At 34.4% G+C, this 16304-nt stretch overlaps 1 protein-coding gene across 14 annotated transcripts in view; it reads left to right on the forward strand.

Moving 5' to 3' along the window:
- Nucleotides 1-16304, forward strand: part of Npas3 (neuronal PAS domain protein 3) — an 872828-nt gene that overhangs the window by 420934 nt on the left and 435590 nt on the right. For 10 of the 14 annotated variants that reach the window (XM_021246625.2, XM_087197268.1, XM_087197266.1 and 7 more), the window contains one exon: nucleotides 3495-3577. In XM_021246625.2, the coding sequence (XP_021102284.1) occupies nucleotides 3495-3577 (83 nt within the window). The remainder of the gene's footprint in view (nucleotides 1-3494; nucleotides 3578-16304) is intronic. The other 4 variants (XM_087197265.1, XM_087197270.1, XM_004867578.4 and 1 more) reach the window with 1 other exon arrangement.

The following is a 16304-nucleotide window of genomic DNA, read 5'->3' on the forward strand; positions in this document are numbered from 1 at the left end:
CTTTTGTTTAAAGTCTCTTAACACATGAGGTGCTCTATGTTTAACTCTTGTAAAACACAACAGTAGGATTATGGTGCTTTTTAATGATAGTTGTATACTGCACCTAGTTTTGTTTTAAATTGCTTAAAATTTTCTTTTGAACTGTTTTTAAGGGTCCATAATCCTTATAGTAGATATTCAGCATCAAATGAGCAAATATTGAATATAATTTTCTTTTGAATTATTGTTTGATTTTTTTCTTTTCATAGTTTATATAAGCTGTTGAAATTACATAGCTCTCTTCACTGTCAGTAAGTTAGTGACATAATCTTCATAGACAAGGGATTGTATCTTTTTTTATTTGGGAGTGTCCTCTGTGCGTGCGCGTGTGTGTGTATGTGTGTGTGTGTGTGTGTGTGTGTGAGAGAGAGAGAGAGAGAGAGAGAGAGAGAGAGAGACTTGGCTAATTTAGTATTAAGTTTTTAAAGTCTCTTAATTGAAAAAAAAATGAAATATGTAAGCAGCTGAGATGAAAGTGATTGTTCATCAGTAATAAGTATAAATTTTGTCTGGGGTAGCAAAAGATTTAAAAAGTCAATTTTGAAAACGGAAATCTAAGAAAGCTTCATAAAGCATGATTCTCATATGAGAAAATGCCCTTTAGGCCTTCTTCAAGCATTAATGATCCTCTGTAAACATAATAAGATTAAACAGAGAAACGAAGTAACTATGTTTACATTGTTCCTGAGTTATCAGTGTCTCAAGTCTCAAAATGTCAAATATGATAGGTTAAGTGCAAGATAAGTCTGTATTTAACATCTATTCAGTTACCAATAATGCCAGCATTAAAGCAGGGATCCTACCAGGGACATAATGGGCTCCTGTTTAACATATTTATGTTGGTTGTAAAATTAGGAACTGTCATTACAGCCCCACATCACCTGCATAAGTGAAAAACATATAAATCAAGAGAAGTTCCAGTGCCATAAAAATGCCATTGAGTAAAATAGCATGAAACTACTTACAAGATACTTGTATATTATGCTAGCATATATGGGGATGCATGCTTCAGTTTCTAGAGGATTTAAAGAACAAAGACTAACTGCAGGTGGGACTCATGGATGCAAGTCCTGATGAAGACATTTATTTGGAGAGCAGCCTGAGCCCTAGTGGGAATAAGTCAAGGAAAGAAAGGCCAGCAATGACCTGGCTTGAATCACCCCTGAAGGTTTTTCAAGACAACGGTTTCTTGGGCTTCCAGAAGGCATTTGAGCTACCATCTGTTGTTATTGGAGCTTGCCTCATGGGCCTGGTAATAAATAAATGCTTCTGTACATTTCCTGAGATATTTTAGGGTCTCCTGTAGGTTAGTGGCCATTGCTCTTTTGTGTCCCTCTCCATCCAGTTTATTTGTAGAATAGCTTATGTTTTCGACAATTGGTACATTTTTAAATGAGGTACCGTGGTTTATTTTAAACTTTATAATCAAAAGCCCTGAAGTGCCCCCCAAATTATGAACTGCTAATAAGCTTTCTGAATCACAATTACTGCCTCAAAAAGAGAGTGGACAGTCTAGAAGTCTTTCAACTCCCCCTTCTTCTCTCCCAAAAGCTACCCACCCCCATAATCTTAAAAAAAAAAAGGCTGCAGATTTTATTCATGTGGGATCATTCACACCAAGCTACCATAATGTGCAATTAACACTCTAGAAACTGAAAACAGTATTCAGCAAGACAGCTGCATTATCAAAAATGCCAAAGGAGTTTTGAAGGGAGTAATGTGCATGTTAGAATAGGAAATTAATCAGAAATGCACACACATACATAGTGGTGCTGTCTTAAATATATTTGAATATATTTACAATATTAAAATATTTAAAATCTTATGTCTATGCTTATAATAAAGATTAATCTTGGGACTGAAATCTGATTTTTCTGTTTTAAAATCATTACTATAGTTGTATGTTTTGCTTCTCAAGCAAACAAGGATGCTGGAGTAGAAATCTCTTAAGGCTCCTTCCAGCTGAAATATTCTTTAATAATAATCACTCTTCAATTTTATTTTATAAATTTTTCCATTGAAAAAAATGTTCTTTTATTTTTCTCTTTCCAGTAATAAGGGTACTTAATACTCAGGCTATTTTCAAAGTGCCTTTCAGACACTGCAGTGGTAAACTTGCTACTTTTGCACAGCATATTAAATAAGCGTATTTATATTATAATCCCTACTAAATTCAATTTACCAACTCAATAACTGAAATGAAACAAAATTCTCCCAGCAATATTTTGCTGGAATTTTCTTGTCAACTATCTGAAAGTATGTTTAGAAGTCAGAAATACAGAATTTTGATATTATTTTCAAATAGTAGCATGTAGGCTTGAAAAAACAGAAGTTTGTAATAAAATTTTTCATGAAAAGCAAGAGGATGTGGAGAATTTACTTGTTGGAAATATAGAAAATATATGAATCTTTTTTTTTGTAAATCACTGTGAAGAAGTTTTATGATGCTTGGAAATTACAAAGAAAAAGCCAGAGGTATATGTTTAAAAGCAAATTAGCACCCCATGTTTTAAAAAGTTGCAAAGAGGAGACCCTCACTTCTGGATCCCCAAGTATTATTCCTTAAAGCCACTTTTATAAGGATTGTTGGGGTTTTGTGAGTGGCAGGTGCCTGAAGGCAGGGCTTGTGGAGTGTTCCAGGAAGGAAATGACTACCTCCAGGTTAGTTGGAGCATGGTAGTGTTTGGGAACCTCAGGTAAGGACAGTCGCTGATGTGGTTAGGCACACGCTGGTAGAGGGCCCGTGTGTACTCCCAGCCAGTCCTGTAGCACAGTTACAAGTGAATATTCAGTAACTATGAAATCCAGCCATCATGGGCCACTTCTCATTAGGGCAAATGGTCATTAATGAGAATCTCTTATCGATTTGTTGCTTTTATTAAACTGTCATTACATTAGAAAATATAATAAATGTCCTATTTATTTTTTCTTAGCCTAGAAGATATGAAAAGTTTAGATTTCTTTGGGGTGAAAAGTAGTTTGTAGATGCCTCAAAAATATCAATACCTTAATTTTCTACCCTTTTTTTGGTACCAGGGATCAAACTCGGGACCTTGCACTTGCAAGGCAGGTGACGGCACCGCTAAGCTAAATCCCTGGCCCTCAATACCTTAGATTTAAGAAAAACAATGTATTAATGTATATTAAAGGAATATGAACACCTGTGTTTTTGCTCTAATATACTAGGAAGAACAAAAGGAACTTTTAAAAGCCTGAGTATGGCGTTTGGTTTTCTTTTTTTTTTTTTAATGTTTCTAGAAGTTCAACCTATACTACGCTTATGTTCTGACAACTCAGAATTAAAATTAACACTGGGTAGTTTTTCTTTCAGATCTCATTGATATTGTTATTGGGTAATGGTGCAGTTGGACAGAAATTAAACTGATGTTATGAAATCAGAACTCCAACTTAATTGTTTTTCTTCCTTTTCTTTCTTTCTTTCTTTTTTTTTTAAGTTATAGGTGCACAACGAAGGAGAAGCCCCAGTGCATTAGCCATTGAAGTATTTGAAGCACATTTGGGAAGTCACATTTTGCAGGTACCTTTAAAAGAAAAAGAAATTTGTTTTTATTTAACCAAGAAAATCCATGTTTATTCTTTTTATAAATGTTTTAAGTATTTATAAATATTTTTAATTTCAGATGTATTTGTTGCTGTTTTATCTTGGAATTCTGAAATTCTTATGAATTTGTGTTTTTTTTTTTCTTTTTAGAAAGCCATCCTTTGAGAGAATATTAATGAGAAAGGGAGGGCAAGTATTATTTGTGCTGTAATAGTTTAAATGAGTTGCACATTTAGTTGATGTGCAATGTATAGTAACTGGCTGTTCCCAGAGTGATTGTATGCGTGCTGTATTTGTAAGTGGATATATGTGTGTGTCTTTGGAGCTACATATTGTTTTTGGAAGAGCAAATTTTGTTGCAAAAGTACTGTGACATTTTCATGTGTTGCCTAACTTCAGTTCTTTGCTTGAGTTTGTATTTGTTAAATGCTTCCAATCCCAACATTTGCTTCCCCAAATCAGACAATTTCTTAGGATGAAATTTTTAAAGTCTATTTTTAAGTAAAGGAGACCAATAATAAAACATTTTTCTGGTGACTTTCGTGACAAATGAATGCGAAGTTTACTAGGATGAAACTAGTTCCTTAGCCCTTCACCCCAAACTCAGTATCTCACTTACTCAAAATGTCGTTTCTTAAAACTGTGGTATTGATTCAGCACATCTACCTTCATTCATGGGGAACTTTCCTACAGTGTTCCTGCTTTCAGGATAAATGTCATAACCAAACCTTCCTTTACTGTGCAAGTTATTTTTACATAGAATTTGAAAAGGAGACATACTGTGGATATTTAGGCAACTTATTGTGTTTGCAAAAGGCGGTTATATTTTTCTTAGATAAAGTGTGGCTAAATAAAAATAAACTTCAGAAAGCTCTCAAATCAGAGTTTTTAAAAAAAATCTCAGTGACGCTTTTGTTTTCTAAATAGTCGAAAAGTAGTTTGAATCTAGCATATTATTCCCTAGAGGATGTACACTGAAAAACTGTTCTCACTTTCTGCCTGAAAAAAAAAAAAAAAGCTCATGGTCAAATCTCCCAGGTGCTCCAAAGCAGTTCCTTTGCTAGTAGTTTAAGAATCACCCACAGTTATTCACAGGATGTATTCTTGGGCCTCAGTCAGGATCTGCTGAATCAGACTCAAAACCTGAGATAACTTTGATGTTGCATAAGATCTGAGAAATCACAATTCACATTTGCAAATGTAAGGCTTTGAAAAGTCTTTATTTTTTGTTTATTTCACATTTGTCATTTTCCATTAATATCTGTTAAAATAACTCACCCAGAAACCTACCTTGAGAGATTCTATTCTATGATATACATAAAATTTAAGTTTACCTTTGCATTAACCTAGTATTCATTTAAAAAATACAGAAAGAGACATGTTTCTAGATGTTGAAACTTTTATGTCCTTCTTTCTTTTACATACTTTGTTCAGAATCTACATTGTCAAGTTTTGTGGGAGGGCATAACATATGAGGTGTGATTGAAGACTACAGCAAATATTTTACATTTTTAAAAATTTTATTACAATAAAAGACACATTGCCAGGAATCCCCCACAAAATACTCCCTCTCACTTTCAAACACATTTATCTCATCATTCTTGCCACTTTCTGAATTAATTCTGGAAGTTCCTTGACATGAGAATCTTTCGTTGCTCTGTTGTGGTTGCCTCAATGTCCTGAATCAATTCAAAAGGTTTACCTTTCATGTTCACGTTGTACTTGGGGAACAGCCAGGAGTCACACAGTTCCTGGATGACACAGTTCCTATTGGATGAGGACACACTGTAATGTTTTTACAAGCCTAGCTTTCCATTGGATGGCACTCAGCAGAAGCATTTACTGTAGTTGTGATTACACATGATGAAGTCACTCACAAAATAGGACTTCCAGAACTGCTCTAGAAAGTGGCAAGAATGGTGGGATAAGGGTGTTTGATGGAAGGGGAATATTTTGAGCAAAGGGGAGTATTTTGAAGGTGATCAATAGCAAAATTTCTTTTACTGTAATTTTTAAAATTTAAATAATCAAGATAACTTCTTGAAAGAGCTAAAGATATCATATTACAATTATACATACCCATGTTTATAGCAGCACAATTGGTAATAGCTGAATCTTGGAAGTGACCTATATGTCTATCAACAAATGAACGGATAAAGAAAATGTGCCATTTACACACAATGGAGTACTTGCTACCCTTCCATAAAGAAAGAAGAACTTGAGTCATTTGTAGGAAAATGGATGCATCTAGAGACCATAATGTTAAGTGAAATAAATCAGACATACAAGGTTAAACATTGCATGGTTTCTCTTATGTGAGAAACAAATTATAAATAAAGATCAAAATAAAAGGTAGATAATGGGAGAGAGGGAGATAGATCTTTTTCCTATTTTTTTTTGTTGTTGTTGTTACTGGGGATTGAACTCAGGTCCTTGCGCTTGCCAGGCAGATGGTGGAACCACTGAGCTAAATCCCCGGCCCCATATTTTATTTTTTTTGGTACCGAGGATTGAACTCAGGACCTTACACTTGTGAGGCAGATGGTGGAACCACTGAGCTAAATTCCCGGCCCTGAGATAGATCTTTTTCAAAGGAAAGGGAATTGAGATTGAGAGAGGGGAAAGGATGGAGGGAAGATTGGAAAAACAATTGAGGTGTGTTATGTACATGTACCACCTCTGAGAGAATGTAATCATTATGTACTACAAATTTATACTAATGAAAAATAAAAATTTGGCAAAATTTAAATAATCACCTTACAATTTGATTGTACTTCATATACACTCTTGGTTCTGATGTAAGTCAGAACTACTCCTGTTTATATTCTGAGGCACTCAGTCTCTAAAATTTAGTGAAAGAAGTGTCTAAAGAGAAGCCCTAAGATTATTGCCCGGTGAATTCTTTGTGGAAATCATGACTCTAAAGCAGTATGGGGAAGATGAGTTAGGAATTGTGAGAATTTAAAACTGACAGAACTTAAACAGTTTAAATTGAATACAACTCAATATAAAAATATAATATAGATTAGCTGTCTCAAGTGCCCATTTAACATTATGCGTCATTGAGAGAACAGAGGATCTAAAAAGAGGCTGCCAACCCTTCTTCATTTTGCACTGGTCACACTTTACTTAGATGCCACACTTTAAGAGAAGTCTAGACAGCTGGATGTCATTTGGAGGAGAATAATAACATTGACAAGAGAATTAGAAATCGTGGCACATGAAGAATGGCAAAGATCCTGGGAGAGTTTAATTTGGAAAACACATGAGGTAATATATATTTGAAGACTTTTTAAAAAGATTAGGCAGATTCTGTTTGGCTTCAGAGTATAGAAAAAAAGAGCAATGCATACAAATTGAAGGGAAATTTTAAAAAAGAAGAAAAACACCTTCATACAAGAACACTCCCCTATGGAAATCAATATAGAGATTCCTCAAAAAAACCAAAACTAAAAATTTCATTTTTAGGTATATTTCTGAAAGAGTTAAAGGACATCATATTATAGTGATACATGCATACCCCATGTTTACGGTGCACAACTTAGATAAATCTTGGGAAAGTGGCCTGTTTGTCCATCAGTAGGTGAATGAATATAGAAAACATGGTATTTATACATATGGAGTATTACTCTGCCATAAATAAAGGTGTTTGAATCATCTGTCAGAAAAAGGGATCTACTTTGAGACCATACCATTAAGTGAAATAAATGACACATGCAAGTTTAAATATCTCATGATTTTTCTTATATGAGAAACTCAAAGTATGAAAAAACTAAAGAACAAAATAAAAGATAGATAATAGGGAACAGGAAGATGGAGGGGAAAGGGAAACATGAGATGGAAGGATGGAAAAAAAATTAACATGTGCTATGTTCATGTACCAACTTCCCATGATAAGTGTAATTGCAAACACATACTGTAAATGCAAACACACACTATACTATACTATATATACTATATACATATATATGTATATGTATATTAGAGTGTAAATGCAAACACATACTATTAAGAAAATACAAAGGAACAAAAAAGAACACTCCAAATATAACTGGCTACAGTTAGAATAAATTCAAAGCTATTAGCTTTAAGGAAACCTATAGGTAACTATTGGCTTTAGGGAAATATATAAGTAGCATGGTAGGTAGGCTTTTAAGTAAGACTTCCAAACATTGTGGCATCACATAATCTTTAAATTGCCATAGAAACTTTTTGTATCATTTGACTTTAACACAAATGGCTACGGGGTGGAAGAACTATATAATACTCTATATGAAACTATGTAGTCTAATAACTTATTCTTTTAAATAAAAGTTGTTGGCAGGAGGGGATTGGGTAGTAGAAGAGGAGCCTCCTACAAGCTATCTACGTAGTTGTCATCCCTAGTTAGCAGAGAAATCCATGAGCCCATAAACTCATGTCTGCACTACATTCAACAGGATCCCAGGGTTCTGTGAGGATAAGACAGTTTCTACATTTTGTTTCAAGATGGTCCAATGTAGAATCTAATGGATTCACAGGGTCTGGAGATGAGTTCCCCTTCCCTTCCTTCAGATCCACCCTCCCTTCTTTGAAAATGTTTGATAAAACCTGTGTGGTCAGCAAGATGTTGGTACGCTCTCCAGCTTTCCAGTTATAGTCATTTACTGTCCTCCCAATGCTTCAGATACTTAGTAGGAACACAAAATTTGCTTTATATGGCTTCTGTTTTTAACTAGCTTGCATTTGTTTGGGGAAAAGAGGAACCAAAAGACCTCATTAAGTGGAAAGTATTACACTAGTCAAGTATGATGGGGTAATAGCAAGGCTCTGAGTTGGGTATAAAACATCATAGAAGACATCTCAGATTTGTTGGTGGATGGATAGGAAGTTATTAGGTGAAGAAAATGGAAGAATATTCCAAACAAAGAGACCATCAAACACAAAAGCATGGAAACCAGTAATAATATCTTGATTGGGAACCATGAATATGTTTGGTAGGCTGCCTGCCTCACAAGCACTACATGTTACATGCTTGGTTAGCCAACCCAGGAAATATGGATTTGATTTTCCAACCCATGATGAACTCATGGAGAGGGCTTTTATGTAGAAAGTGAATAGGGAAGGATTTGCTTTATTTCCGAAGTTGCTATCAAAATAAAATGGTCTAGGGAGACTTTGACTTGTGAGAGTCTGATATACAGAGAAACATTTAGGGAATTTTTGCAGCAGTCCCAAGGGAGAGGGATGGGAATGAATGAGAATATGAATGATAATGAATGAATATGAAGATCTTCTCCAAGGTAAAGCTTTGTGAATGGAGAGGCATGTATGGAGGTGAGGTAGAATTATTGGCACATGGTCATTAAGTAGAGAAGAAGGGCTAGGAAGTAATAAGATTAATAATGACCACAGGTTCTCTAGGTAGGTACTTACCTATCTAAGGATGCTCTGAGAAAAATTGAAGGCCATATTCTCTTAAACAGCCAAGATAATATGTAGTGAGGATGTGTAATCCTAGTTGTAATCCTCTAGAGAAATTTTGAGGCTAGGACTGAGGATAGAGCTGGGAATTACTGACGTATAGATGAATGATAGTTCACATGAAACTTCATGGAAATGATATGGAGCAGAGAGGGTTAAAGAGAGGCAACGCTGAAGGAGGTTATCACTTAAAAGTTAGGCAGAGGATGAGAACGGAGAAGGCAAGATAGAAAAGGAAACCATAGAATTAGATTTTTTCCAGAGGAAAGAGTATTAATAATGTCAAAGTAACTGGGGATGAATCTTTCAGATTAGGTTTATCATTTGGAATTGTTGCAGTAAAAGTTGCAGAAGACAACACTAACAAGTACCAGAAGGTAGAAGAGAAAGAATCTGGATGTTTGTGGTAAAGGAAGGGCAGGAAATGAGAGGGTAGTGTCAGAGAGATTGTGCTTTTCATGTTGTAAAAGTATGTTTATATGTCAGAGATTCATAGGGCTAAACATTTTGTATTAAAAGATAATGGAAAACTAACTCCATTGGCCATTTATGTGCTCTTTAGCAATCAGCCTTTTAAAAATTAGTATTTTGTGGTCAATGACTCAGTGTTATTTATAATATAGATGTATCATAACTTCTTTATCCATTTTCTTGCTATTTGGTATTTTCATTATATATGAAAATTTGCATTTTAATGCAAATACCAACCAGTGTGTGTGTGTATGTATGTGCCTGTGTGTTTTAATTAGAAAAGCCTACTCCAGATGGATTTTAGCATAAATTCATTGAAATTTTACTAAGTGTTTCACATAACATGCTAAGTTCTCTTCTTTGTCCTCATTGAGTATTCACAATATGTACATGTGAGATAGGTGATGTGATTATATATGTTTTCAAATGGAATAAGCTAAGATTTAGCACACTTAAATAATCAGAGCTCACTAGTCTGTTCATGTAACGGAGTTGAAATTGAACCCAGAATGCTAACTCTAGATTAAAACATTTCCCCCAAAATGATAAGGGCATTTTAAAAGACAATGATAACAAGAGGAAAGAATGAAAATCTTTATAACTGGAGTGAGTAGGATTAAGGAACTGAATTTAGAGGGTAAAGGAAAAGGTCAGTTCAAAAGACCTGCATGGGATTCAGGAAAGCCTGTGACTTTCCTGACCAGGTGCCCATATTCCATGCTCCTGTACCCCCAGTGCCGTCTCACAGAAACACATACCAACTGCGCTTGATGTAGACGGGTCAAGATAAGGGTAAGGCTGGACTTGTTAATTTTTGGTGCACCCATAATGTGACTGGATTATGCATTTTTTATTTTGCATATCTACTAACACATATCTTTTTAGAAAAATTAAGGAAATTTGGTGATATCTCTCAGAATTTGATTCTATTTCCATTGAGAGGGGACGAAACTAAACTTTATGCTAATTCCATCAATAAAAAATCAACTCTTACAAAGCTAGTTCTCAGTCTGATGGCTCAATACTAAGGTGTGTAGGCAAGGCCAAGACCAGGGTTGCATTGTATGCAACTCAGGGGCCACTGTTCATGTGGCAGGCTCATTACTGACCGTGACTAGTAATATAATCCCAGTGACCCTGAAGCTATTTCAGGCATGAATATTAGGACAGAGGCATCTTCTGCAGGAGAGTTGAGGGTTCACGGGATTAAAACTTGCAGCTTCAGAGCTGAGACTTGTACCTACAGGGCCTGAATCTGGACACTGTAGTTCATTATATTTTTTAACTGTAGTAAATTAGAGGAAGAATGGGGAGGAAAGGAGCCAAGACTGAGAACTATACATTTTGTAGCAGGCTAAACAAAGTCCTTGAACTTTAGGGAAGTCATTATATGAGGTCTTTCCTTAATATAGTCTGTGTGACTAAGCACAAATTTGATTGCTGCTTTAAAAGTTCTTTTGGGAGCTTTATTGTTCCCACTTCATGATTTCCTTAGCATGAAAAACTGTGATATTCATTCTTACTTTCAACATTTAGGCACCAGATACAGTATTCATATTTTACCTTACTGATGTTAAGAAAACACAAAATGATAACAAATATCATCTTTGAAAGTCATAAAATTAACTATTAGAATGCTTTCTCCCAGATGCCAGATTTATGAATGGAGTGCTTTAATTACTTGTATGCCCTTAGCAGAATGGTTTGCTTTTTCATTCTGTAAATAATGTTTGTATAATTGTTATATGAAGTTGTAGTGTTATTTTTCCATACTCCATAGTATAGAATGCTGCCTGGCTCATCTCACAGGTGTTAAAACAATCAAATCAAACCTGGCATGTGGAATATTTTTAATGTTTATATTTTGAATTTATTGTCAGCACATCTTATACCTATGTATACATATATCTTATATTAATGATACTGTATAATTCACATCATTACTGATAACTTCATGTACTTATAAAGTGATTAAAGGATAGTTTTTATCTATACCTTGTTTTGGATCATAAAAATATATCTTGTAAGTAGGATGAATAGAATCATGAGCACTAACATATTTGTACATAAATAATATAGAAAGGCATTTATTATTTAAATTGTCTTGGTAGAACTAAATGAATGTTCTACAAGAAATACCCTAAATGAAGATAATGGTGGTATCCATATGTCAGTTTTGTGGTTGGCTGTATTACACGAACCCTCCTGTGTCTTATGTCATTGACTGAATTATTTTTGGCCTTAAGTGAATTTTTGTGTCACTCTTAGAACTTCCAAGTCCCAAATTGAAAGAGAACCCCATGGGACAGATCCCTTGAGAGAGACCATAAAAAATGAAAAAAGAATAAACCAAAACCTCCAAGAACATTCTAGGATCATAGAACCTTGGGTTGTCTGACTGAGAGTAGATTAGAAAAGGCTTGGTAGAATGGTTGTGTTGTTACCTGTCTTCCCAACATAACAAGAGAAATAATTGCTTTTGTAAGGATAAATTATTAGAAAAATTCTACCAGATATGGCCTGTGGTGACAATCTTAGCAGAATGTTTTCATTAAGTTACATATCTTCTAAAAATGCCAAATGTAACCATTTTCTATTTGTTAAGCAAAGTAATCATTTGTGTGGATGAAATGAGTGATATCATAGACGTCAATGAACCGTCAGATTTTTTTCTTTTTTTCCCCCCTCCTTAACACCTTCAATCATAGAATGCAAAGTAAGGTAGAGTCATGCCTCAAATAAAACATAGGCTCATGTTTCCCAGAGACTTTTATGGATCAGACACAGAAGAAAATCAGGTAAAGACTTACATTTAAATTTCCACATTTCTATTGTTAGTTACATTTGAAGATTGATTAAGAGCATATGGTGGAATCATGACTTGGTCCATATAATATTTTAGTCTTGAATTATTACTAGACAAATGAGAATATATTGCTTCTCTACCATAAATTTTTTTAAAATTGTGATTAATATAATAAAATAAAAATTAATAGTATCTTATGTATTTCATCATTATTTTTGTGCTACATGTTCGTAGTACTTAATTTATACATTCTTTGTGGGGAGTTGGCACATATACATAACACATTTTAATTCTTTTTCTCTCCCTCCATCTCTTGACCCCCTCCTCTGTTTAAAAAGATCTCCTCCCTGCTTCCTATTATCAATCTTTTATTTTGCTCTTCATTATTATTCAAATACTTCTAGTATATTACCCCTCCAGTGTCAGAGACCAGCCAGTTGTAGAAGAATAAACGATTCTGATAGACAAAATATATGGGAAGTATAGGCAGAAGCAGCTACTTATAACAATGCTGAGGTCCATGTAGAAAATTCCAACACTGCTGTTATCAACATCTCTTTTAATCTCATGCAGCAAAATAAATTAAAAGGTTGACTAACATAATTTAGGCATCTGGGAAAGAAAAGTGCATATACCTAAAATGACTCAAAAATTGACTATACAAAACTAAAGATTATTATTTTATTAAGATGCTGCCTAGCCAACATTCCTCCTACATTTGATAGAGTGTTTTCAAAAGTCTACTGTGAGTGATACCTTCCAGTGTATTTTCTATTTTATTGATGAGTTGAAATTTCAACCTTATTTTATTGAAACATAAAAATATAAAAGGAAGAATTATTTCTAGGAAGTTGCATCATATTATTTCTGATGACTTTTGTTGGTAAAATGGTGTTTCACTGGACATCCATGCCGAAAGAAAATGAAAAGGTTTCATATAGTAAAGGTGTTCTGGAGTAATTCCTTTAGTTATGATAGAGTAAGGCGAGAAAGGTAGTGACCTTATAGTCTCCCTATGATCCAGAATGGTAGAAAATGTAAAACTAAATATAGAAAAAGAGAAAGTTAGTGAATATATTTGCATATGCAAATTAGCTTAATTGATACTGCTTGCCTCTACAGGGATTTTTCATTACAAACTGGAGTGCTACATTGTTCAGCTCATATTGAGTAATTTAGTAACTAATGAGACCAGTTTGCACTAATTTGCATATGATAAATGAGCTTAATTGCAGTAAATAACTTGGAGGCATAATTACTTAATTTTCCTGTGTTGCACGGCTTTTAAGTTCACGTATGAACAACTCAAGATAATTTTGCATATTTAAATTAGTTGCTTTTAAATTTTCTTGAACAACAACAGAAAAAGAACACACCTTATCAATTGAGCTGTAAAACAATCAAAAGTAAGGATGGAAGTATTTTTATTTACAAAGAAAAAATAGGAAAGAAAAGCAGAAATTTTTGAAGTCTGTTTTTTGCCTTTCCCACATCTCCACTTCAAATAAGATATCAGCACTAACACTTCAGAAAATATTTTTAATGTTGAAAGTTAATTCACAACTTGTAGTAGCTGACCTGGCTTACTGTCTGTATATGAATGAGTTATAAATTTTGAAATAGTTTATAAAAGAGATGTGATGTGTCTGTTGCCTACCTTGGCAAAATGTTATCAAGGTAGACAGTGGGATTCCCCCATCTGTGATGTGTAGTCCCTTCTGCATTGCTGGATTTTAATGAAGCAGGCATCACTCTGAACCCAGTATTTGTTTTCTAAGTTAATATTTCATACTTAAGAGAATTGCTTTCATTGGAGAATCTTGGTTTTATTTGACAAAAAATATCTCACTGATTTTTATATGACCTGAAGAACATACTGTATGTTTTATCAAAATCCCTATTCTTAAATTTGAAAAACTAAACACAGAGTTGATGGTAAACCATTATTTCATGGCATCATGCTGCCTTAAACTTTCATTTTTGGGGGAAAAAATAATTTATTATTCAGAACTAACTTAGGCCATATGAAAATCATATTCATGATTATAAAAGATATTACATAGTTGTGAAAGTTTAAAACCTGTCTTGTAAAAAATTCATCACTGCTTTAACTCATTATGTATAAAAATAGAAGAGAATGTTAGGGGATGTTAGGGCTGTTCACTGCCTACAATCTGGAATGATAACTCATGCAAATTTTCTCTGAAAAACTCAGATCCTACCACATTCAGTGTAAGCTTCCTATATCTTTCACATTTGTGCCAGAACTAGTACCAACATCAGTATATTTAGAGTGTACAGCTTGAGTCTTTTGTATAATAGATTCTCAGGAAATACCTGTTGAATAAATGAATAAATCCCACCAGGCAAAGTCAGAGTGAACCTCAGAACCCAGGGCCTTGAATCACCCTTGTGTACCCAGTTCAGTGTTCATCCACATCACATCCTCTGGACATGGGAGAGAGTAAGCAGAGTCACAAAGTTCATGAATTTTCACCTCCAGCCAATCTGAATTCACAGCTCAGCTTGCTCGTTTATTAACTGTACGAAATAAAATGATCTCTTGCTCTCCCTGAGCTTTGAATTCTTCATCTTTGAAATAGCAGAAGTAGTGGTAAATGTTTTCCTGGAGGCAGGTTGTTAGGATTGATGTGGGTAGTGTAGTTAAAACTGCTTAGAGTAGAATCAGTGTCTAAAAAAGTATTTGATAAACATCTGCTGTGTTGGGTCGTCTAGAATGATGTTCATGATTTGATGAAACACACTAATGCTCATTAGGACCATCATCAATATTAAAATAAAGGAACATCATCTGCAATACCATTTCAGGTTAAAAACAGGATAACTTTCATTCAATGCAACAAAAATCGTTTATATTATAGATTTGTATTTCAAAGTATATGTTAATTCAGAACAAAACATTTAAAATTTGGTAGTAACAATGTATTTTTTTATTCTAATGGAAATTCTCTTAAAAACCAGGGAAGCTGTCTGACTGCTTTCATAATCAACTTAGAAGCATCTAGGAAAAATAGGACTTGTAAAGGGACTCCAGAGTCAAAATTTCCTGTAGACTCAAAAGGGACATATCATTATTCTTCTTATCAGATTCTATCACCTCCTCAACTGGGTAAGAAAAATGGGAATAAGCAGTCAATCAGAATTCCAGAAGATCTAAAAGGTAGAACCATTGCTATAAATTATGTTAGCAATATATTGAAGAGCACATAGTATTTTCTCGATGCATGCTGCACAAAATCTATCATCTATCATGTCAAAAGGGTCTCTTTTCACATCAAGATCAGAAGGCAGAGTTTCTTAGAGGGATTTTCATGATGGTGTGTATATATGTGGCATATACACATCATTCCGGGTTTTTATATACCTTGATAAGTTTGATTTGCCATTATTTGCTGAGAAACACTCTGAGAGGTGTGGGGTAGGAGAAGGGTTTGAGGAATTCCTCCACAATATTATTACTTGGTATTGTATTGGTATTACGTGGTGGTATTTGGCTACTAGAATGAAATAAGTAAATAGGGACTTTCTAGTCACAAAAGTATTTATTTTGGTGACCAAAAACTAAGAGAGACAATATGCTGTACCTAAAAGCACTAAGCTTCAGTTCAGTAAATATTTACTGGGTGCCTAATCTGCACCAGACTGGAAGAAATAGTGGGATACAAAATGAGCCACGATTTTGCTTACCAACATCCCCATTATGAGTGGAGAAGACCAATAAGAAAACTGACCAATACAGTTCTATGTAAGTTGAAACTTATTTCAACTTTCCAGGTCTCAATTTCTTCAATCCAAAATGAAGATAGTAGCACTTCTTATCTCACAGAATGCTGCAAGTATTAGATGAGCTGACTACCCCAAGTGCCTAGTTTGGATGAGATACTACACATACTATTAAATGAGATATTACAGACTGAACACATAGTGAGTGTGCAAGTGAAG

This window comes from Heterocephalus glaber, unplaced genomic scaffold, assembly GCF_053883595.1.
Source record: "Heterocephalus glaber isolate CG9 unplaced genomic scaffold, H.glaber_assembly_v1.0 deba00001662, whole genome shotgun sequence".
NCBI lineage: Eukaryota > Metazoa > Chordata > Mammalia > Rodentia > Bathyergidae > Heterocephalus > Heterocephalus glaber.